Source organism: Bubalus bubalis, chromosome 5 (assembly GCF_019923935.1).
Source record: "Bubalus bubalis isolate 160015118507 breed Murrah chromosome 5, NDDB_SH_1, whole genome shotgun sequence".
Lineage (NCBI taxonomy): Eukaryota > Metazoa > Chordata > Mammalia > Artiodactyla > Bovidae > Bubalus > Bubalus bubalis.
This window is the reverse complement of record NC_059161.1, coordinates 45,293,602-45,316,088: the sequence shown is the minus strand read 5'-3', so window position 1 is coordinate 45,316,088 and position 22,487 is coordinate 45,293,602. Positions and strand designations below refer to the sequence as shown.

The following is a 22,487-nucleotide window of genomic DNA, read 5'->3' as shown; positions in this document are numbered from 1 at the left end:
AACACCTGGACATCCGAAAAGGAGCTCCTGGAGAAAAACCCAGGTGATGGAGGCAGACAGACCTGAAGTCAGTTGGTATGTCACGGCAACATACCAACTGTGTAACTTTGGGCAAGGCTTGTTACATCTCTGAGCCTTTCTGCTTGCTTTTCAAGAAAAAATAATAATAATACTGACTCCCTAAAATTGTTGAATGAATAAAAATTAATATGCCTAAGAAAACTGGTATTGTTCCTCTCATACTTAATGGATCAAAATTGTTTTTGCTTGTCATTATAATTTACTGACAGATACACTTTCCCTGTTCCTTGCATAAAAGCAAATTCTTATTCTTAATGTTCTCTCAATACATCTTTTGTGTTTTTCCTGAATATGTTAGTGTTTACAATTGCAGTTCATATTTCAACACTTCATGATAGATTAATGTTTTAGTGCTAAACATGAGGAAATGGCATGGCTTACACAGAATATAATTTATGGAACATCTCTCAAAGTCAGTCATCTCAAAATTATTAATGTCATTCGATTTAACATTAGCTCTTGTCAGAGTCCGTTTAATGAGAGTCATTGTTTAAACTTTCTCCCAAACCTGGAGAGCATTTAATTTTTAACTAAAAGTAGGCATACTTTTTATTATTCTGTTTGTTTTTTCCCCCTGAATAAACATATACCTGTTTATGTTTCATTTGCTTGGTTTATTATACAAGTGAAGATTAATATGCAAGTGTATTATTATGCAAGTGAACAATAAAATAAATATTCAATAAAATGTTATAGACAAAGAGAAAGTGAAATGATAATGATCTCAGACACTGTACCACTCCTATAGGCAATGATGCTTTGTCTTCTGTGATTTTTCTTTTTATGTACAAGTACAGAAGCGATTCAAATTATCCAACTTTGAATTTCCCACCACTGTTTGTTTAAAGAACATTTATAAAGCATTAACACTTTTTTATAAAGAAGATGTTGATGCTGTAGTTGGGTTGGAAGGCCCAATAGAAATAATAGTCATTACTTAGCTGTTTTTTCTGAGACAGCTTGGAACAGAATTGTCTTATTGATTAACTTATTGATTAAAGAAGATTTAAAGAATGCTTCTTATATTCTGTCAGTATCTACTGTCTGTTTTCATCACCAATTTAAACTTACTGGAAAGCCTCTGCAGGACATAAACATCTACAAGCCAGTTTATATGGAGGAACACTTTTCCATGGTTACCTTGGTTTCATAGAAAAATAGAATATGTTGACTGTGTTTAGTTACTAAGACAAGCCAATATGAACTAAAGGGCTATGAAAAAAAAACACCATTCTTTGACAATTAAGTTGTGTGAGATTTCTGATATTTTTTCACCCAAGTACAAAAAAATAATCCAATCCAAGTAAAATGGAGTCAGGAATGAATTTCCCATGTATTTACATCAAGAATCATCTAGTATAAAGGGATTGCAATGAGAGCTGAAGGCCAAGACCCAAGGAAGTTTTTAAGGGAACTGTGGTAAGAAGTAGAGACTGTAGTGGTGGTAGAAAACTCAAACAAAAGTAAGAGATGGGAAGTTCACTGATATTATAAGCAAACCATGCACAATGAAATTCCTGCAGATGAACACACATCAACCAACATCCTTCATCTGGCTTCTTTTAAGAGTGCAATCTCCAGTATTCAAATAGAACGTGGACCTCAAGAAATTGAAATTTCCAGTAAAGACAGGAGCTGATGCTATACTTTTATGACCCACCTCATTCACTTCACCCAAATCCTGGCCCTGTTGGAGCATGTCCTTATTGAATACTTTTATATTTTTTTCATTGCTGCTGCTGCTGCTAAATCGCTTCAGTCGTGTCTGATTCTGTGCGACTGCATAGATGGCAGCCCACCAGGCTTCCCCATCCCTGGGATTCTCCAGGCAAGAATTCTGGAGTGGGTTGCCATTTCCTTCTCCAGTGCATGAAAGTGAAAAGTGAAAGTGAAGTAACTCAGTCGTGTCCGACTCTTTGCAACCCCATGGACTGCAGCCTACTAGACACCTCCGTCCATAGGATTTCCCAGGCAAGAGTACTGGAGTGGGGTGCCATTGCCTTCTCTGATATGTTACATTAAAGTATTATTTATTTTCTTGATTAATGGGTAATTTGGCAATCTCTTGACTTACCCTGTAGGCAAATGCCTCCCTCACTCATCTCATCCTAGGGGCAACTGAAACCAGTGTATGCCAGCTGCAGAAAGGCAGACATGTTCTCAACATAAGGAACTTTTAACAATTTAACAATGAAAATTGTCCAGAACTTGCCTTATTTTGCAGAATGATGGTTTGTGCCCCAAAATATTCAGCCAATGCTCTATTTCCCTCAGGATGTTTTGAGGACCTTTAGCCTATATAGAAAGGTTCTTGGATTTCCCAGATGGCTTATTGGTAAAGAAGCTACCTGCCAATGCAAGGGACATAAGAGAGGCGAGTTTGATCCCTGATGGAGAAGATCCCCTGGTGGAAAAAATGGCAACCCACTCCAGTATTCTTGCCTGGAGAATCCCTCGGATGGAGGAAATTGGCTACAGTCCATTGGGTTGTAAAAGGGTTGGACACAGCATAGCAGCTAAACAACAATAAAAAGGGCTTTGACAGTGTCAGTGTACAACCAAACTTCCCATTTTGCTTAGGCTTAATAACTACAGGAAGCATATTTATTTCATTTAAAGTTTTACTAAAGAAAAATAGTTAATTATGGTGACCATGAAAATAATAGACTGCTTACAATCCTTATATAGACTTTTTGACGATCAAAGAATGAAAGGGAAAATTTAAAAATAAAAAAAAAGATCTCATATAAATGAGATCATTTATAATATTGTTGTTCAGTCCCTCAGTCATGTCCAACTCTTTGCGACCCCCTAGACTGCAGCACGCCAGACTTCCCTGTCCTTCACTATCTCCCAGAGTTTGCTCAAACTCGTGTCCATTGAGTCAGTGATATCACTCAACCATCTCATCCTCTGTTACCCTCTTCTGCTCCTGCACTCAATCTTTCACAGCATCAGGGTCTTTTACAATTAGTCAGAATATAAGTAAGCACTAATAGGCAAACCTTACCTGCCTGCTTAGAAACCTGTATACAGGTCAAGAAGCAACAGTTAGAACCAGACATGGAAAAGCAAACTGGTTCAAAACTGGGAAAGAAGTACATCAAGGCTGTATATTGTCACCCTGCTTATTTAACTTATATGCAGAGTACATCATGTGAAATGCCAGGCTGGATGAAGCACAAGCTGGAATGAAGATATTTGATTGTTCTATCAACTATTAATAACCTCAGATATGCAGATAACACTACCCTAATAGCAGAAAGTGAAGATGAACTAAAGAGCCTCTTGATGAAGGTGAAGGAGGAGAATGAAAAAGCTGGCTTAAAACTCAACATTGAAAAAAGTAAGATCATGGCATCACTGACTCAATGGATATGACTTTGAACAAGCTCTGGGAGATGGTGAAGGACAGGGAAGCCTGGCATGCTGCAGTCCATCTACGAATTAGCGATACTATTTCATGAAGACTCAGTTTTCTCAAGTCTAGCAATTAAAGCTGAAAAACATTCTTAGTGAATACACAAATCAACAACAGAGGCATTATTTTTCATTGTTTTAATATAGAGTGGCTGGTAGGTGCAGACTATTGTTCAGTCAGTTTTTGGTCTTTGAAATTTTCTCAGCCTGGGAAGTTAAGACACAGAAACTTCATACCCTAGGAGGTAAATATTCTATATCCTAAGACTTTCTGGATAGATAATAGAAATTTTTTGTGGCATAGAGCTGAAATAAGACTACTTCAAAGTCCAAGTGATTTGCCAAAAAAAACAGTCTTATGGACTCTGTGGGAGAAGGAGAGGGTGGGAAGATTTGGGAGAATGGCATTGAAACATGTAAAATATCATGTATGAAATGAGGTGCCAGTCCAGGTTCAATGCACGATACTGGGTGCTTGGAGCTAGTGCACTGGGACGACCCAGAGGGATGGTATGGGGAGGGAGGAGGGAGGAGGGTTCAGGATGGGGAACACATGTATACCTGTGGCGGATCCATTTTGATATTTGGCAAAACTAATACAATTTTGTAAAGTTTAAAAATAAAATAAAATTAAAAAAAAATTTTTTTTCTTTTAATTAAAACCTGCTTAACAAGAAATTTGGATGTCTGATTTCACATTGTCCTTGAGCAAGGAGAGGGTGTGGGGACTTTAGTATTCTGTTTCTACATTGTCTTAACAGAAAGGAGATTATGTTGTTGTTCAGTCACTCAGTCGTGTCTAACTCTTTGCAACCCAATGGACTGCAGCACGCCAGGCTTCCCTGCCCTTCACCATCTCCTAGAGCTTGCTCCAACTCATGTCTGTTGAGTCAGTGATGCCATCCAACCATCTCATCCTCTGTCATCCCCTTTGAAGGAGATTTAGATTGTTTTAAATCACACTAGACAGAAGCTCTTGTGGGAACCTGAAGAAAGTGAAGTCAAGAGAGTAAACTTGAACACCTGGCAAGGTTCCAGATTTTCTTTTGGCTTAGTCATTGCATGCCTTGCCCTTCAACTCTTCCTTGACTCAGAATGTCCATGTCAGTGTGAAATCATGACTTTATCCAGTAATGAAATTTCAGAGCTGGAGGGAACCTGAGAGGTCATCCAATTTGACCATCTCAGCTAAGGATGAGGCAGCTGAGTTCCAGAGAGTGACAGGATTCATTTAGTCAAGGTCACAAGTTATGGGCCAAGTTTTCAATGCACGAAAAAGTAAGATAAATAGAAGATTGCTGATATCTAACTTATCAGAGCATTCAGTAAAGACTTTCAATAATATATTGAATAGTTGTTACTTTTCTCAGCTATTAAGGACATATACCAAATGTGGGGCTTCCTTTGTAGCTCAGTTGGTAAAGAATCTGCCTGCAATGGGTTCAATGAAGACCTGGGTTCAATTCCTGGGTCAGGAAGATCCCTGGAGAAGGAAATGGAAACCCACTCTAGTATTCTTGCCTGGTGAATCCCATGGACAGAGGAGCCTGGCAGGCTACCGTCCATGGGGTCGCAAGAGTCAGACACGACTTAGTGACTAAAACACAACACACACCAATTGTGGGTCTTCCCTGGTGGCTAAGTGGTAAAGAATCCACTTGCAATGCAGGAGACACAGGTTTCATCCCTGGGTCAGAAAGATCCCCCAGAGATAGAAATGGCAACCCACTCCAATGTTCTTATCTGGGAAATCCCGCAAACAGAGGAGCCTGACAGCCTACAGTCTTTGGGATTGCAAAGAGTCAGACATGACTTAACACTGAACAACAACAAAATAAATACAAATGTGCTGTGCCTTTGCATTTCTATGATTGCTATAGAACAAATTCTGGCAAGATCAGTTTTCTGTGACTGACCTGAGCTACGCTTTCATGCTAAGTCTGAGGTGTCAGGTTCTTGTTAAAGAAGTTTCTCTTCAAGCCTAGAAGTATGATTCCAAGGCTGCTCAGTCTCCTACTGTTGCTCCTTGGATTCTTTGTGAAGCTTTGGGCAGCTGTTACAATAAAAGTAAGTGATAACACACTGTACTCCCAAATCACCATGCTGTTTGTCAAGCTCCAGTACTACTCCTCGGGCTGATTTCCTGGAATGGGAGGCAAAGGGCCAGAATTGCAAAGCCATCATAAACATTTCTCTTTTAGATATAGTTTACCAGCTGGAAAAGAACAGCATCTCTGCTTAGTTTATAGGAAGGACCTAGAATTCTTCTGCCCAGCTGACTAACTGTTCAGTTCAGACCACCAGATGAAATGCCTTGGAGTTAAAATTTGTCAAGAGGAACTTCATAGAATGGAATCACTGGAACATGACTGAGCAGTTGCTGAGTGCTTTTTGGAGGTTAAATCCTGTCTAGAGGCCAGTACAGTACCCTGAGAGAACTTTTAATGATATATGAAATGGTTACCAAGGTTCCAAACATGTCTATTTTCTTATAACACCTTTTTAAATCACCATTGTGTTTGAGTGGCTCAGACAATAAAGAATCTGCCTGCAATTCAGGAGACCTGGGTTCAAGTCCTGGTTTGGGAAGATTCCCCTGGAGAAGGGAATAGCAACCCACTCCAGTATTCTTGTCTGTGGAATCCCATGGACAGAGGAGCCTAGCAGGATGCAGTCTTTGGGGTCACAAAGAGTTGGACACCACTGAGTGACTAACACTTTCTCTTCACTTGAATTTCAGTAATGATGTTACAGATTATTTGTTTTGTCCCCCCAGAATGATAAAATCAGAAATTTACAATTTGAGGAAAAATGACAAAGACCAATATGCTTTGGTTTATAATGCTCTATTTTTTTTTTTTTTTTTTTTTAGTGCCTCAGTGTAAATAAGCAGGCAAGAAATGATTGTGTTTTTTTCCCCCTTTTAGCGGTTTACCTCTGCAAAAGAACAATGCAAAACAAAGCAAGGCTGGAGCTGGCCGACTATGAAGCTGTAAGTACCGAGGACTTCCTGGCAAAGGAAGGTATAAGATGAGCAAGAATAAGGCCAATGGTCATTTCTGGGCACTCTGAACTTTCTACATTCATGAATCTTAGAGATCAGATTTCCAGGGAGGGATAGCATAATTACTATATCCCTTACTTGCTTACTTCCTCGCATCATTCACAGTGATGATGAAATTCTAAATACACAAATTTGGGGAAGAAGTAGAAAGTATATATTATTTGCTAAAATTGATTTAATATAAAAGTTTTATGTATGTTGTCATTTGTTTTTAGTCACTAAGTCGTGTCTCTTTGTGACTCCATGAACGTAGCCCTCCAGGGTTCTCTGTCCATGGGATTTCTGCCAGGCAAGAATACTGGAGTGGGTTGCCATTTCCTTCTTCAGGGGATTTTCCTGACCCAGAGATCGAACCTGCATCTCCTGCATTGGCAGGCAGATTCTTTGCCATTGAGCCACGAGGAAGCCCAAAATCTTTATGTGTATACATACATATATATATAGTAGTATATACTATATATATACTATATATAATGAAGATATCCAAACTTCGAGAATTAAAGAGTGTTTACACTGGGAAAATGGTTTTTGCAAAATCTTTAGGTTGGTCACTGTCAGCAGATTAAATTGACCTCATGTAATCTGTTCAGATGATTGCTATCTTCTGATTTACTAAACTTAGAGCACTATCTGTAAATGGGTAGTAGGGGGCCAAAGGTTTACATTTTTCTCAAAAACCAGATAAACTTATTAAATCAGTAGTAGAAATGTACTGATTTCTTATTCAGTAAAATGGGCAGAGAAAAATCCAAAGGATTACTCTTGAGCACTTTTTAATGTAAGTTTAGTATTTTGGGTTTTTAGTTATACTTGCTAATATTGATGTTTGTAATAGGCTTTCCTATGTCCTCTGTGACTGTTAATTTGAGGATTAGCTGCATTTAGTGAGCATGACTTATCATTCCAAGTACACTTACTCCAAGAAATTTTGATTTGTTTTCTTGGTAAGTACATATGGTACAACCGGGCAAAAACAGATAGCTTTTGGGCTTCCCTGTGGCCCTGCAGGTAAAGAATCTGCCTGCAATGTGGGAGACCTGGGTTCGATCCCTGGATTCGGAAGAGTCCCTGGAGAAGGGAAAGGCTGCCCACACCAATATTCTGGTCTGGAGTATTCCATGGACTGTATAATCCATGGGGTCGCAGAGTTGGACACGACTGAGCGATTTCCACTTTCACTTTTCACATATGGTAGATAAACTAGAAGGGGGCATAGTAAGGCTGAGCTCCAGAATGTCTTCTCCGTGGTATATTTTACAGGAGAGCTTGGCCAGGCTACAGAGAGCATTTGCCCGGAAGTGGGAGTTCATTTTTATGCAAGCAGAAGCACAAGCAAAGTGAGTCCTTGTGAGTCTTTTGGAAGATTTGTTCAAATTGTGGCCTTTTATCCACAGAGGCACTATGATTAACACTGCTTACTGTTCATTGTTGTGATGTTAACAGAGTGGACAAGAAGAGAGACAAGATTGAAAGGAAGATCCTTGACAGTCAAGAGAGAGCGTTCTGGGATGTACACAGACCTGTGGTGAGCAAGCACACGCACCAACACGGTCATAATTTCAGCCTTTGGAAAGTAAAGGAAGAATGTAGGAACTCCGTTTTTCTCCCCCCCGCCCCCAAAGTCTTGGTGAATTTAGAAGAGTGTCACTGTTACATAAAGTGACTAGAGTTCAATAGTATAATATTTAATTTATAAGACTGCATTTTTCTACCATGACACTACTTGCGTACACTACTTTTTGCTTCTGAGGTGCTTGATACTTTCATACACTTGAAGGAAAGAAGTCTGCAACAAAGTAGTTTTGCATGGCTTCCAATCTACATTTTTCCTGAATGTATAGTAAAAGTCTGAGTTAAAATGTTATTGCTCCACTAATTTTTCTTTTTTAAAACCTACTAATAGCCTGCCTTGAATGTCAGCTTTAATGGAAACATTTTAGGTGGCTCTGCTTCAGCTTAGCTCATTCTTCTAATGATGTAACTGGTCATTGAATCTATATACAATAACTGAGCTGGTTTTCTTATATAGTAATGTTATAGTAATAGTAATGTTAAACCATATGAGCCAGAGTAACAAATAACAAACAACTTTGATTAATACCAGAAAACTTTGTGTAAGGAGTTAAACAATGGTTATGAGCTTATATCTTTAAACACAGACCTAGAGAATGATATTTATATAGTATTATTAAATAACAGGATCACAGCAAGAGATGAATCAAGATTCTTTGAGACTATCTTAATATTTTCCTCTCAGCTACCTGTGGGAATGGGCCAAAATAGGTCTGTTTTCCAAAGGTTTGTATACGCATGTCTATATATATATATGATTAAAATTTAAATTTTATATATATTTAAATTCTAGATATTAATTCAACTGTCAGATTTCATATGGAATTTTTTTGAATTCACAAAAAATTAGAATTGAAACTTAACTGTCTTTCCTACTCAAAATTCAGCTTGAATTTTATTGCTCACGGTGTGAAAAAGATTGTGAGGTCACATGCATAAGTATTGAAAGGATATGAAGTAGGATTTTTGCTTGTTTTAAGCCATCTCTAGAAACTGGTTAATAAGTTATGCCCTCATGTTCACCCACTTTATGCTCCTGAACATCTGAGGGCCCATCTCTAGCCTAGTTTAAATCTGATGACTCTTGGCAACTCAAGAGGACTTGCTCCATGTTGGATCCCCTTCTCTGCCCACATCTGTTCCACAGCAAAAACTCATGCTCTCAGATTATGTAAATTGATTCCACCTCAACACACTTGCCTGTTCAGTCGCCCAAGAATTACTCAGCCAGTCCCGTGCCTTCTATGTGCCCTGTAACCATTGTGAGTAGGCTCCAGTCCTGTTTCTCCACAGAGCAAGGCACGTATGAATGTTCTCCAGGGGGCCCCTGCTGTGCCCCTCACTAGACGTTCATTTAGAAAGTCCTCCCAAAGAGCACCTGGAGGCAGAAACCACCCTGAAGCTGTTAGTTCCGTTTCCCTTATTCAATTTGTGGAGGCCTCTGCTTGGCTTTATATCTCTTAAAATGAACATGTTATGCAATTCTTGCTTACTGTTTGTTTTCTAGAGGGGAAAAAAATAGAGCTTTGGGTTACCTGCATGTTTCTGAGAATGTAATGCACCTAACCCAACCCTACCTTCAGTTATTTATTTTTTATATTACAACTTTGTATCCCATTGGAAGAAATGTTTTTGAAGTGGTCCCGGGTGCATGTGAAGTGATGACACTCGTCTGGAGGCCGTATCAGTCACACAGGTCCTGCCCTGTGTCTGGATTTTAGAATTCTGAGTGCTTACTGAGGATTAATTGACAGATGATGCTGGCAGGATTGTTAAGCAAGACACTCCTAAAAGAGCTTTTAATGGCTATCTCCCCAGCAAAATACACAAGCTATATTTCTATTCACTGGCTGTAGTGTTAATTAAACAATAAGAAGAAGAACTTTCTAAGATAACTATACCTCCAAAAATGTCCTTATTTTTATTTTGGTTTTGAAAAACCCTTATTACAAAATTGTGAACACACTACTGCATGTTTTTAAAGTATAGAAATTAATATTCTCATTGGAATAAAAGACTCTCTATTCAAATTTCACAGACTTATAACACAATTTAATTAAAACACTTTTAAGCTATATAGTTATATTTTTCCTTATTGCTTTAGATTTATGAATATATTAAGTATCTTTGTTTTCAAAGACAAAAATGGAGTTATCCTAGCAGTACTGTTTGTTGATTTGTTTCATTTTATTTCCTCTTGCATAATCCTACTCTTTAACCTTAGCAGAGAACAATTAATCCTGATAAAGCTTTTACTAGTTTAAGTCAAGGTGATATACTATACTGCATTTTGTTTGGTTTGCTTTGCTTTGATCTGGTTTGATGCTGTCATTTATTAATTAAAATAGGTTGGAAACAATTAGCCAGAAATATAGTCAGGAAGGGGAAATCTCAAAAAGAAGCTCAGAATCTTTAAAGTATACTTAATGTAGAATATTATAAAATATTATGAGTTTATACTTAGAGATGTAGAAAATATATGTAATGTGATTTTCTTAATGAAATCAGTATACTCATTTATTGCATTTAATACCTGTTTAAAATAAATTTAGCTTCCCTAAGTATGTCCATGTTTACTCCCCCCCAAAAAAATTAAAGTCATAACACTGAGAAGGACTCTTCAGTTATTAAGGACTCCAGACAGAATTGTCAAACACTGACTACAGTAAGTGCCTACATATGAACCTTCAAGTTGCAAACTTGAGAACATGCGCCCTCGTGTCTGCACACATAGGTTAGTTCACTTGTCTGGCGTACATTGCCACGTGCATGCATCCTCTGCAAGTGGTTGTGTGTGTGCTTTACTGTACAGTAATGTATAGAGTTCAGTAGTACAGTACATTTACTTCAAGCTATTAGTCCATCTACAAGAGGACAACTTCACTGAACTCCTGGCTGTGCAGCACAGGGAGCTTACTAATGAAAACCTGATGGAATTGGAGCCCAGAGAAAGGACAAAGAGGGACAAGAGAAAGAAGAAGTAACTAATGAACAAGAGATTTACAACACAGGAAATGGCAAGGGGATTTTCTTTATTTGAGAAGGCACGGTTAGCTTTTGAGGCACAGGACCCCAACGCAAAATGGTATATGAAGGTTGTGGCAGCCGTTCAGAATGAAATCCAGTGCTACTATGTCATCTATGATGAGAAACAAAGGGCTACTACTCAGACATCCCTGGATCATTTTTTCAAGAAGATAGAATTGAATCCAACAAGGAACCAGAATTTTTGCCATCAAATTTAGGCATGAATGAAATTTCAGCTTGCCCTCCGTCTCTTATTGCTGACAGTCCTTCAGCTCTACCATCTCCCACTTCCTCTCTCTCCTCCGGTCAGTAACTCTTCTTACCTGTTCATTTGATGCCAGCCCCTATATGCCAGTTGTACTGTACTACTGTGCCTCTCAAGATACTGTATTGTAAGATTAAAAATGTTTTCTTTATTTGTTTTTATGTATTATTTGTGTGAAAAGTATTGTAAACCTGTTACAGCACAGAACTAGATAGCCAGCGGTGTTAGTTGGGTACACAGGCTAACAATGTTAGACTTAACGAAAAAAATTAGACTTCCCAAGGTGTTCTTGAAACGGAACTCATTTATATGTAGGGAACTTACTGTATTCAAGATAATAGTAGGGGAAATAGACCAAATTGTAACAAATGTCAAAGATAATTTGGGATATGGGTTGACTTGTGTATTTAGTGTTTTGATACTTTTATAAAGCCCCTTCAAGGGCTAATGGAGTCTTGTTGTTGTTTAGTTGCTAAGTTATGTCCAGCTCTTTGCGACCCAATGGACTGCAGCACAGAAGGCTCCTCTGTCCTCCACTGTCTCCCAGAGTTTGTTCAAATTCATGTCCATTGAGTCAGCAATGATCTAACCATCTTAGTCTATATTAACTGAGTTCAAGCAACTAGTTGGGTGCCAAGTTGCTCATTTGTGTCCGATTCTTTGTGACCCTCTGGACTGTAGCCCACCAGGCTCCTCCATCCATGAGATTCTCCAGGCAAGAATACTGGAGTGGGTTGCTCTTTCCTTCTCCATTGAGCAACTAGTTAAATTTCAGTAAAAATTATGTTTGTCACAGTGCTAAAGAGTTTCATTGACACTAACTTCCGAGTACTTGTTTTAATATTTTCAGATTATAATTTCTTGAAGATCAGAGAGTTTGTCTGAAATTTTCTATACATTTCCTGTAAATCTTTTTTTTTTCTTTGAATAAATTAGTGTGGAGTGTCTGGTGAAGCATGTGTATGTATGCACAAAGCCCATTAAAATTTGGGGTTTAAAAGTGTCTGAAGAAGAGGTTATAGATTTGCATAAGAAGTTTGAGAAGTTCATTAAGATTCAAAGTTTTTATAACCTACTGAATTAGATCTAAGTGATTCTAAGGAAATACAACCATCATGGAGGGAAAAAAGTAGTCTAGTGAACTGGCCTTTCAAAGAAGAATGGTCCTGATATCTGGAACCAAACTTGTTCCTCACGGCCTTATTGTGGTGCCAGCTTATATCCTTAGAACTGACTTTGGTTTTTTGTTAGTTACATTTTTTTCAGCTTAATGAGGTGTACTTGACAAACTAAATTATAAGATACTCAAAGTGTACAATATGATGATTTTATATATGTGTTCTTTGTGAAAGGACTCCTGCCATCAAGTTAGGTAACCCTGACTTTGAAAGTTGATCTAAAGAGATGGAGTGAAGGGAACCTGGGCACATTCATACGTGCAAGGTAGAGTCAGCCGTATAGAGTGAATCACCTCTCCTCTCACCTTGGAAATCCATAGTGACCTGCGGGAGCTCTAGGGTTATACTTTAAGACAGTACTGGGGGTGAACATTATTTATACCACAAACTATAAAGCACAAGGCCACAATTATAAATATTCTTGCAGATACACTATGACAGGCATCACCTTGGCACATTTTTATTGAGGACCGTAGGGGGGAAACTGGTATTAGGTTAAGATACAGATATTTAAAAAAAATTTTGTTGAAGTATACCATACATATTAGAAATGAATACCAAATCCATAATGAAATAGCACCTCACACCAGTTAGAATGGCAGTTCTAAAACAATAAGAGATAATAAGTGTTGGTAAGGATATGGAGCAAAATTCTGTGCACTGTCTTGGTGGGAATGTAAATCGGTACAACCACTATAGAAACAGTAAGGCGGTTTGTCAAAACATTAAAAATAAAACTGCGGTATGATCCAGCAGTTCCACTTTTGGGTATTTATCCAAAGTAAATGAAAACATGAACTTAAAAAAGCACCCTCATGTTCAATGCAGCATTATTTACAATAGATGCAACCTAAGTGTTCACTGATGGGTGAGTGAATAAAGAAATGTGGACACAGGCATACCTCAGGGATAGTGTAGGTTTAGTTCTAGAGCACCACAATAAACAAGTCATACAGAATGTTTGCTTTACCAGTGTATATAAAAGTCATGTTTACATGATATGGTGATCTATTAAGTGTGCAATAATAGCATTATGTCTAAAAACTAATGTCCATGCCTTCATTTAAAAATACTTTCTTGCTCAAAAATGCTAACTATCATCTGAACCTTCAGCAAGTCATAGTCGTAATGTCAAAGATCACAGGTCACCATAACAAATATAATAATAACGAAAAAGTTTGAAATATTGTGAGAATTACCAAACTTACTCAGGGACACAGAATGCACAAGTACCGCGGGAATAATGGTGCTGATAGATTTGCTTGACGCAGGGCTGACACAAACCCCTTCAGTTTCTACAATGATGCAGTATCTGTAGCTCCCCAGCTGGCACAGTGGTAAAGAATCTGCCTGCCAATGCAGGAGATGCAAGAGAAGTATGTGGGTTCAATCCCTGGGTCATGAAGATCCCCTGCAGGAGGAAATGGCAACCCACTCCAGTATTCTATTCTTGCCTGGAAAATCCCATGGACAGAGGAGCCTGGGGGGCTATGGTTCATAGGGTGCATAAAGAGTGGGACATGACTGAGCACTGACACGCACATGACATCTGTGAAGAACAATAAAAAGTGTGATAAAATGAGGTGTCCCGTATGTATGTACATATGTGTTTGTGTACACACATGTGCATACACAAACACATTTATAATTCGGTCATAAAAAGAATAAAATCTTGCCATTTGTGACAGCATGGGCATGTGAAATAAGTTAGAGAATGACCAATACAATATAATTTCACTTATGGGTAGAATCAAAAAAACATACTCTTAGATACAGATTGTTGGCTGCTAGAGGTTGGGGGTTGGATAAAAAGAATAAAATCTTGCCATTTGTGGCAGCATGGGCATGTGAAATAAGTTAGAGAATGACCAATACAATATCATTTCACTTATGTGTAGAATCCAAAAAATATACTCTTAGATACAGATTGGTGGCTGCTAGAGGTTGGGGGTTGGGATGCTGGGAGAAATGGTGTGAAGCGGGTAAACAGGTACAGACTTCCAGTTTTAAAAGAAGTAAGTCCAGGAGATATGATGTACAGCACCTTGACTTTAGTCACTAACACCAAAGTGTATATTGAAGAGTTGCTAAGACAGTAGATTTTAAAAATACTCATCATGAGGAAAGAAGTTTAAACTGTGTGGTGATAAACGTTAAGTAGACTTATTATCTAGTTTTGCAATATATACATATATTGCAATATTATTTTGTAATATATACATATATTAAATCATATTGTACACCTGAAGTGAATATAATGTTATATGTCAATTATATCTCAATAATAATTTTCTAAAGGATGGCCTACATACAGAAAATTGCACAAAGTTTAAGTGCACAATGAATTTTCATGAATTGAACAGAACCAGTTCACCAGCCTTGACTGGCAAAGCAATGACAAACCTAGATAGCATATTAAAAAGCAGAAACATTATTTTGCCTACAAAAGTCCATTTAGTCAAAATTATGGTTTTCCTAGTAGTCATATACAAATGTGAAAGCTGGACAGTAAAAAAGGCCTAGCGTCAAAGAATTGAGGCCTTCAAACTATGGTGCTGGAGAAGACTCTTGAAAGTCTCTTGGACTGCAAGGAGATCACACCAGTCAATCCCAAAGGAAATCAACCCTGAATATTCATTGGAAGGACTGATGCTGAAGCTGAAGCTTTGATATTTTGGCCACCTGATGAGAAGAGCTGACTCACTGAAAAAGACCCTGATGCCAGAAACTATTGAAAGCAGGAGAAGAAGGGGACAACAGAGGGTGAGAGGGTTGGACGGCATCACCGACTCAATGGACATGAGTTTGAGCAAGCTCCAGGGGATGGTGAAGGACAGGGAAGCCTGGCATGCTGCAGTCCATGGGGTCACAAAGAGTCAGACACAACTGAGTGACTGAACAACAACAAAGGCACCAGGATCCCAGAGCCCTACCAGGGACTGTTCCAGTCACTGCTGCCTAGGTCAGTGGTAACTTCTCATACCATAGATACATTTGCTTATTTCTGTCTTTATATAAATGGAATTATTAATATCACTCTTCTCATATTCAACATCTTCCTTTGAGAGTCTTTCATGTTATTGCATATAGTTATAATTTGTTTATCCCCATTACTGTATTAGTATTCTGCTATATGACAGTAGAGGGTTTCATGATATATTGATGCTAAATTAACTTCCATAGGGTTAACACTCCATTATTTTATCCATAATTTTGATTTTCAATTTATTATTTTCACTAACTTGTTATATTCATGATTCAACTTGTTACTCCAGACTTTTGTTTATCACACAAAACCATCAGCTCGGTCTTAGGTTCAAAAGCAATGCAGACCTCAAAATAAAATAGAAAAACAAGGTGAATGGTATTATATGTTATCATATATAATAAAGGAGTAATCTTATTTATATATAGAACTCATACATCAGTGAGAAAATATCAAAGAAGTAAAAAATGTAATGGGAAACATTTATATTTTTACCTATTAAATTTTCAAACAATTTTTAATGACCATATATTTGCATACAATCTTACACTCTTAGGTCCAAAGGTCCATTTTAATTCATTGGTTGTTGCAAATGGCATAAGTAAATAGATAGGTAGGTGGATGGATAGATAGGTATGCAGCTAGATAGATAGACAAGACAGAGGGACAGGCAGATGTGTAGAGAGAAGACTGAAAAGATATATACATGAATATCAACAATAGTTTATTTATGAATGCTGAAATTCTGTTGATTTTATCTTTTTATGCTAATGTGTTTTAAAATTAAAATTTAATGTGTTTACATATACAGTAAGAAAAATCACTAATTGTTTTAAAAAATGAATCAAGACTTCCAGTCCAGCATTGAAAGATCTTGGAAATTATCATCTTGGAAATTATCACTCTCAATCTCACAATAAGAAAAAGAGCTGAATAAACTGAAAATCAGCCATTTTTCTTACATTCATCTCAGAATGAGGTCACTAGGCAAAATGCTGTAAGTGCCTAAAACTGGAGAGACAGGTGAACACAGGAAATCACAATTTACCAGAAGCCCAAGAGCAGAAACCTCCAAAGAACCAATACTGGGGTAAGAAACTTAACCTGTAATGGACAAATAGCTGGAGGTTCAGAGAAGACTAACTTGAAAGTTAAGACTCCAAGGGAGCCCGGTCTTGAGGCGACACCACACACTTGTGAGTTTTGCCTCCAGGAATTCTACCAGATTCTCACAGTGAAGTTTGAAGAGAAATCCCTTTGTACATCTCTCAGGGGAAGGGAAAAAGGAACAATTTTCAAATACTCTCAGAACATTCTCATCTTCTTAACAAGATCTGCCTTTAAGAGAGACTTATCAGAGTTGTACAGGAACCTCACCAACACAAAGAAAAGGAAATACCAGACCCTAATCCTGGTCTCACCCAAGTGAGGGGGGAAAAATTGGAGAGGAATTTGTAAAGGTTACAGCCCCAGAGCACAGGCTCACGAAAAGACTGGCACCTCATCCTAGAACTATAGAATGCTTCCACTCCCTCTGTGCCAGCCACAACATTAAAAGAGTCTAAACAACAACAGGGAACTGCAAAGGAAAAAACTGCACATCTCAAGCCTTATTTAGGAAGCCTTAAGGAGGGACTCTATTTGGGGGGCTTTAAAATCACTGCAGATGGTGACTGCAGCTATGAAATTAAAAGACACTTACTCCTTGGAAGGAAAGTTATGACCAACTTAGACAGCATATTAAAAAGCAGAGAAATTACTTTGCTGACAAAGGTCCATCTAGTCAAAGCTATGGTTTTTCCAGTGGTCATGTATGGATGTGAGAGTTGGACTGTGAAGAAAGCTGAGTGCCAAAGAATTGATGCTTTGAACTGTGGTGTTGGAGAAGACTCTTGAGAGTCCCTTGGACTGCAGGGAGATCCAACCAGTCCATCCTAAAGGAAATCAGTCCTGAATATTCATTGGAAGGACTGATGCTGAAGCTGAAACTCCAATACTTTGGCCACCTGATGCGAAGAGCTGATTCATTGAAAAAGACCCTGATGCTGGGAAAGATTGAAGGCAGGAGGAGAAGGGGACGACAGATGATGAGATGGTTGGATGGCATCACCTACTCAATAGACATGAGTTTGGGTAAACTCCGGGAGTTGGTGATGGACAGGGAGGCCTGGCATGCTGCGGTCCATGGGGTCGCAAAGAGTTGGACACAACTGAGCAACTGAACTGAACTGAGAGAGAGGTTTCCCTGGTGGCTCACTGGATAAGAATCCGTCTGCCAGTGCAGGAGACATGTGTTTGATCCCTGATCAGGAAGATCCCACATGCCGATCCCATGTGCCACAGCTATTAAGCCTATGCTCTAGAGCCCAGGAACTGCAACTACTGAAGCCCGGGAGCCCTAGAGAAGCCACTGCAATGAGAGGCCTGTGTACCTCAACAAAGAGTGGCCCCCTGCCCCTTGCCGAGTTAGAGAAAAGCCCTTGCAGCAATGAAGACCCAGCAAAACCAAAAATAAATAAATAAATAAATAATGTTTGTGTTTTAAAAAGCCTAAGGGAAACCTGAAGACAACTGGGGAGACACAAACAAAAGCAGAGGAAAGTTTATCTCTGATATAACAAAAGAAAGCAGTAAATACAACTTAACCTCTAGCTAAAGGAGATCAGTTCTGAGATTTCTTTGGAAGGAATGATGCTAAAGCTGAAACTCCAGTACTTAGGCCACATCATGCAAGGAGTTGACTCATTGGAAAAGTCTCTGATGCTGGGACAGATTGGGGGGAGGAGGAGACGGGGACGACAGAGGATGAGATGGCTGGATGGCATCACTGACTCGATGGACATGAGTTTGACTGAATTCCGGGAGATGGTGATGGACAGGGAGGCCTGGTGTGCTGCAATTCATGGCGTCACAAAGAGTCGGACATGACTGAGCGACTGAACTGAACTGAACCTCTCGCTAGATATGCAAACCATACAATAAACACCTGTTCACCTCAGGGCCTTTACCCAATACATGATATCTGGCTTTCAGCAAAAAATTCACATAGAATAAAAGGAAAAAAAAAGGCAGCTCAAACAGACACATAAAGCATCAGAATCAGACTCAAATATGGCAGAGATGTTGAAATTATCAAACTAAGGATTTGAAACAAGTACGAAAAATGTGCTAAGGCTTCTAATGGAGGAAATGAACAACATAAAGGAATAAAGAATAGAGGTATGAACAAAAATATAGAAATTCTAAGAAAGAATCAGAAGAAAATGTTAGAATAAAAAATGCCTTAACATTAAATGAAGAATGCATTTGATATGCTCCTAAATAGACTGGACATGGCCAAGCAAATAATCAGTGAGCTTGAAAAAAATGTCAATAGAAATTTCCAAAACCCAACTGCAAAGAGAATAAGGATGAAAAAGAGAAGAGCTGTGAAATAATTATTAAAGGTGTCACATACATATGATAGGAATACCAGAAAGACAAAAAAGAGAGCAAGAAGAGAAGAAATATTTGAAGCAGTAATGACCCATCATTTCTGAAAATTAATAGCTAACCGAGAGCCAAGAAGCTTAGAGAACACCAACTAGACTAAATATCAAAACATCCAAACCTAGAAATAACACATTTAAATTTCAGAAAGTGGACAAATCTTCAAAGAAGCCAGAGGAAAAAGAAACACTTTACATAGGGAGGAAAAAGATTAACAATTGCATCAGACTTTTAGAAATCATGCAAGCAGGAAAGCAGAGTGAAATATTTTGTGTTGAAAGAAAAAGAAAAAAACTTCAGAATTCTATCCAGAAAAATTATCCTTTATAAGTGCAGGAGAAATGAACATTTTCTCAGATAAACAAAAATTGAGGGACTCTGTCATCCGGAGACTTGCAAGAAATGCAGAAAATCTTCAGAAAGAAGGAAACACCATAGGTCAGAAACTCAGGTCTATTTTTTTATTTTTAATTATCGTTCAAATGATAATAGCAGTGTTAAAGGGCACAGAAAGGAGAAGGCATTGGGAATAACCTATTATAAGGTAATTGAATGGAGTAGTATAGTGTGATTAGAAAGAGGAATCTGATTTGATGTTAATATGTATTGCAAACCAAAACGCAACTGCTGAGGAAAGCTTAAAATGAAATAGAATTAATATGTTAAGAAAGGCAAACAAAAGGAATAGCAAAAATTCTCAATTGAAAACATAGAAGGTAGAAAAATAGAAAAAATAAAGAAAAGGAAAAGAATCAGAGCAATGGCAACAAATAGAAAACTATGAAAAAGATATGGCAGGTATTAATCCAGCTTTCTGAGAAGGCAATGACACCCCACTCCAGTACTCTTGCCTGGAAAATCCATGGACAGAGGAGCCTGGTAGGCTGCAGTCCATGGGGTCGCTAAGAGTCGGACACGACTGAGCGACTTCACTTTCACTTTTCTCTTTCATGCATTGGAGAAGGAAATGGCAACCCACTCCAGTATTCTTGCCTGGAGAATCCCAGGGACAGTGGAGCCTGGTGGGCTGCCGTCTATGGGGTCACACAGAGTCGGACACGACTGAAGTGACTTAGCATTAGCAATCCAGCTATATTATGATCTCTTTAAACAGTGGTGGCCTAAATACACCAATTAAAAGGGAGAGACTATCAGAGTGAATGAAAACCTAAAACCTAATTATATATTAAGAAACTCATGTTAAGTATAAAGACAGGTACAGATTAAAACTAAAGTAAAGCTATGGAGAAAGTAAAGGGATGCTGCTGCTGCTGCTGCTAAGTCACTTCAGTGGTGTCCGACTCTGTGCGACCCCATAGACGGCAGCCCACCAGGCTCCCCGATCCCTGGGATTCTCCAGGCAAGAATACTGGAGTGGGTTGCCATTTCCTTCTCCAATGGATGAAAGTGAAAAGAGAAAGTGAAGTCGCGCAGTCGTGTAGGACTCTTCGCGACCCCATGGACTGCAGCCTACCAGGCTCCTCCATCCCTGGGATTTGCCAAGCAAGAGTACTGGAGTGGGGTGCCATTGCCTTCTCCGAAAGGGATGCTAACGCTAGTCAAAAGATAGGTGGAGTTGTTCAGCTGTTCAGACATGTCTGACTCTTTGTGACACCATGGACTATAGCATGCCAAGCTTCCCTGTCTTTCAGCATCTCCTATAACTTGCTCACACTGGTGTCCATTGAGTTGGTGATGTCATCCAACCATCTTGTCCTTTGTTGTTATCCCCTTCTTCTGCCTTCAGTCTTTCTCAGCTTCAGGGGGTTTTCCAATGAGTCGGCTCTTCTCATCAGGTGGCCAAAGTATTGGAACTTCAGCTTCAGCATAAGTCATTTCAATGAATATTCAGGGTTGATTTCCTTTAGGATTGACTGGTTTGATTTCCTTACTGTCCAAGGGACTCTCAGAGTCTTCTCCAATAGTTCGAAGACATCATTTCTTTGGCCAAAGTTCAAAGGCTTCATTTAATCAGTGCTCAGCCTTCTTTATGGTCCAAATCTTACACCCATACATGACTACTTGAAAAACCATAGCTTTGACTATACAGACTTTTGTAGGCAAAGTGATATCTTTATTTTTTAATACACTGTCTAGGTTTGTCATAGCTTTTCTTCCAAGGAGCAGATGTCTTTTAATTTCATGGCTGTGGTCCCTGGGTGCAGTGATTTTGGAGCCCAAGAAAATAAAGTCTGTCACGGTTTCCATTGTTTCCCCATCTATTTGCCATGAAATGATGAGACCAGATGCCATTATCTTTGTTTTTTGAATGTTGAGTTTTAAGCCAGCTTTTTCACTCTCCTCTTTCACTTTCATCAAGTGGCTCTTTAGTTCCTTTTCACTTTCTGCCATAAGGGTGGTGTCATCTGCATATCTGAGGTTGTTGATGTTCCTCCCGGAAATCTTGATTCCAGCTTGTGCTTCACCCAGCCCAGCATTTCACATGATGTACTCTGCCTATAAGTTAAATAAGCAGGGTGACAATATACAACCTTGATGTACTCCTTTCCCAATTTTGATCCAGTCTGTTGTTCCATGTCCGGTTCTAACTGTTACTCTTTAACCTGCGTACAGGCTTCTCAAGAGGCAGGTAAGGCGGTCTGGTATTCCCATCTCTTCAAGAATTTTCCACAGTTCGTTTTGATCCATACAGTCAAAGGCTTTAGCATAGTCAGTGAGTAGCTGTATTAATTTCAGATGAAGCCAGCTCCAGATCAAGAAAAATTATCAGCGATGAGGAGCAACATTATGTAATGATAAAGAGATCAATTATTCATGAAGACATAGCAATCCTTAATATGTGTGCACGATAGAGCATCAAAATATGAGACAGAAACTGATAGAACTGCAAGGAGAAATAGACAAATACACCATTATAGTTGTAGTCTCCAGCACACCTCTGTCATTGATTGACAGATCTAACAGGCAGAAGATCAATAAGAACATAACTGAAGAGTGCCATTAATCAACTGGATTTAATTGATAGCATAAGCTGCTTCATCCAATAGCAGCAGAATATACCTTCTCCTCAAATTCCCATGGAACACACTAAGAAAGAACACATTTGGGGCCACAAAACTCACCCTAATAAATGTAAAAGAATTTTAATGGAAATTGTATGAAGTATTCCCAGGCCACAGTGGGATTAACTAGATACCAGTAATGGAAAAATAGATGGAAAATGACAAAATACTTAGAGTTAAGCAACACATTTCTAAATAATATATGGGTCAGAAAGAAGTTTCAAGAGTAATTGTAAAATATTTCAAGCTAAATGAAAATACATGTTATCAAAATCTGTGGATGCATTGAAAGCTGTACTTGGCAATTTATAAAAATATGCATTGGTACATATGTTAGGAAAACCTAAAATCAATAATCTAAACTTTAATATTAGAAAACTAG

General features: G+C 38.5%; 1 protein-coding gene across 8 annotated transcripts in view; it reads left to right on the top strand.

Annotated features, from left to right (window-relative positions):
* RGS7 (regulator of G protein signaling 7) overlaps positions 1-22,487 on the top strand; it is a 484,679-nt gene that overhangs the window by 411,276 nt on the left and 50,916 nt on the right. For 6 of the 8 annotated variants that reach the window (XM_025285993.3, XM_025285995.3, XM_025285994.3 and 3 more), the window contains 3 exons: positions 6,429-6,493; positions 7,826-7,902; positions 8,009-8,090. In XM_025285993.3, coding sequence (XP_025141778.1) covers positions 6,429-6,493; positions 7,826-7,902; positions 8,009-8,090 — 224 coding nt within the window. Of the gene's footprint in view, positions 1-6,428; positions 6,494-7,825; positions 7,913-8,008; positions 8,091-22,487 lie in introns of all 8 variants that reach the window. The other 2 variants (XM_044943055.2, XM_006073857.4) reach the window with 1 other exon arrangement.